General features: G+C 41.8%; 1 protein-coding gene across 1 annotated transcript in view; it reads left to right on the top strand.

Annotated features, from left to right (window-relative positions):
• Positions 1-1,420: 1,420 nt before the first annotated feature.
• LOC143018814 (compound eye opsin BCRH2-like) overlaps positions 1,421-1,621 on the top strand; it is a 3,833-nt gene continuing 3,632 nt past the window's right edge. The window contains exon 1 of the mRNA XM_076174390.1: positions 1,421-1,621. This exon is cut by the window's right edge and continues 28 nt beyond it. Within this exon, the coding sequence (XP_076030505.1) occupies positions 1,421-1,621 (201 nt within the window).

Below are 1,621 nucleotides of genomic sequence, written 5' to 3'. Positions count from 1 at the left end.
AATAAAAAACATAAAGAAACTAGAAAGAATTCAAAGAGCACGAACAAAAATGGCACCAACACTTAGCAAGTAGACATACGAACAAAGATTGGACAAACTAAACTTATCAACTCTGGAGCAAAGAAGGGAAAGAGGCGCTTTGTTAATCATCTATAGAATTATGAAAGGGATTGAAATCCTTGAATGGGATGATCTACTTAAATGGGACAGAAGAAATACAAGAGGGCACAAGAAAAAACTTAAGAAGGACAGTTACAGAAAAGATCTGAAAAAGAACAGCTTTCCACACAGAGTAATAGATACATGAAATAAATTGAAAGAGAAAACAGTAAGTGCTAAAACTATACATGACTTTAAGAAAGAACTGGATACGGAAAGATACAACTACGGGTCCTTACAAGCATAGCTCTTCTCCGCAAAATACAGCTAGGTAAATACAACTAGATAAAATAAATAAACACACACACACACACACAACTCCATGCACACCAGAGTTGTGTGTGTGTGTGTGTGTGTGTGTGTGTGTGTGTGTGTGTGTCTTCCACATAATACTCTTAGTTTAGAGATGTAATATTCTTACCAATAATGGTGTCCGTTTTCCTTTCTTTTTTTATAATACCGAATCCTTACGGCGATACAACAAACGAGTACGGCGTATGAGCGTAAGTGGGCAGGGTGATCCAATAACTGCTGAGTGACAATATATAAGCGATTTTTCTCAACAGCCTTCTAAGTCATTCCGAAGAAGACCTCAGAGAGATAGGACCATTTCGTCCTCGTAAACTCACACGAACCAAACGACGAAGGTATTTCCCTCAACCAGTTTCGGGTTCTCAGCTTTGTGTCGAAATGTGTTGGGCTTCGATCTCAGCTACCAGTGACAGACATTTGCCATGGCTATCCAGTGTAAGGTGTCGGCTCCGCCGAAACTAAGGTCCTCATAGGATAAACACTCTTTTACCTTCTTTTGTTGGTTCTGTGGCTTCCCCGTTGCTACTTGTTGTGTTTTATCGTTGTGGCCTTCAATCTCGGCCCGATATTGTTATTAAGTATAGAAGCGCTGATAAGTGAAAAGGTTCGAAATACTTTACGCTACAATCGTTCTCCATACTAGTTACAACTGCTTGTCTGCACATATCTATTCGTGTTAGCGTGGCTGGGCTGGTGTAGTGAGATAGCGCTCTATGTCGTGTTATCGTCGACTCCAAGAGTCTAATGGGTGTGGTTGTTGGTGGGTAGTCTCTCATATATCATGATGGATACGGTGGGTTTTTATTTTGATGAAGCTACATATATTACAATCTGTGTGTATCCAGTAATTGTCCATGGAGCATTGTTTTGTTTGATTGTTTTGTTTTTGTGTGTCTCAAATGGCTTCAGACCTGTTTTGATGAAGTTCTTTGTTTCAGAGTCTACAACGATGGATCCTTCTCGCGCTCAGTTCAACGGCACCGGCCCACGTGCCCTGGCTTATGGGGCCTACGACTTGTCATTTGGATATCCCGACGGTGTCACCGTTGTAGACATCGTGCCGGATTCGATCCGACACATGATCCACGATCACTGGAGCAACTACCCTCCAGTCAACCCCATGTGGCACTACCTCCTCGGCGTACTCTAT

This window comes from Oratosquilla oratoria, chromosome 35 (assembly GCF_046742065.1).
Source record: "Oratosquilla oratoria isolate Oo_2021 chromosome 35, ASM4674206v1, whole genome shotgun sequence".
Classification (NCBI taxonomy): domain Eukaryota; kingdom Metazoa; phylum Arthropoda; class Malacostraca; order Stomatopoda; family Squillidae; genus Oratosquilla; species Oratosquilla oratoria.
Note: the sequence above shows the minus strand (reverse complement) of the source record. Positions and strands in the feature narration are given on the sequence as shown.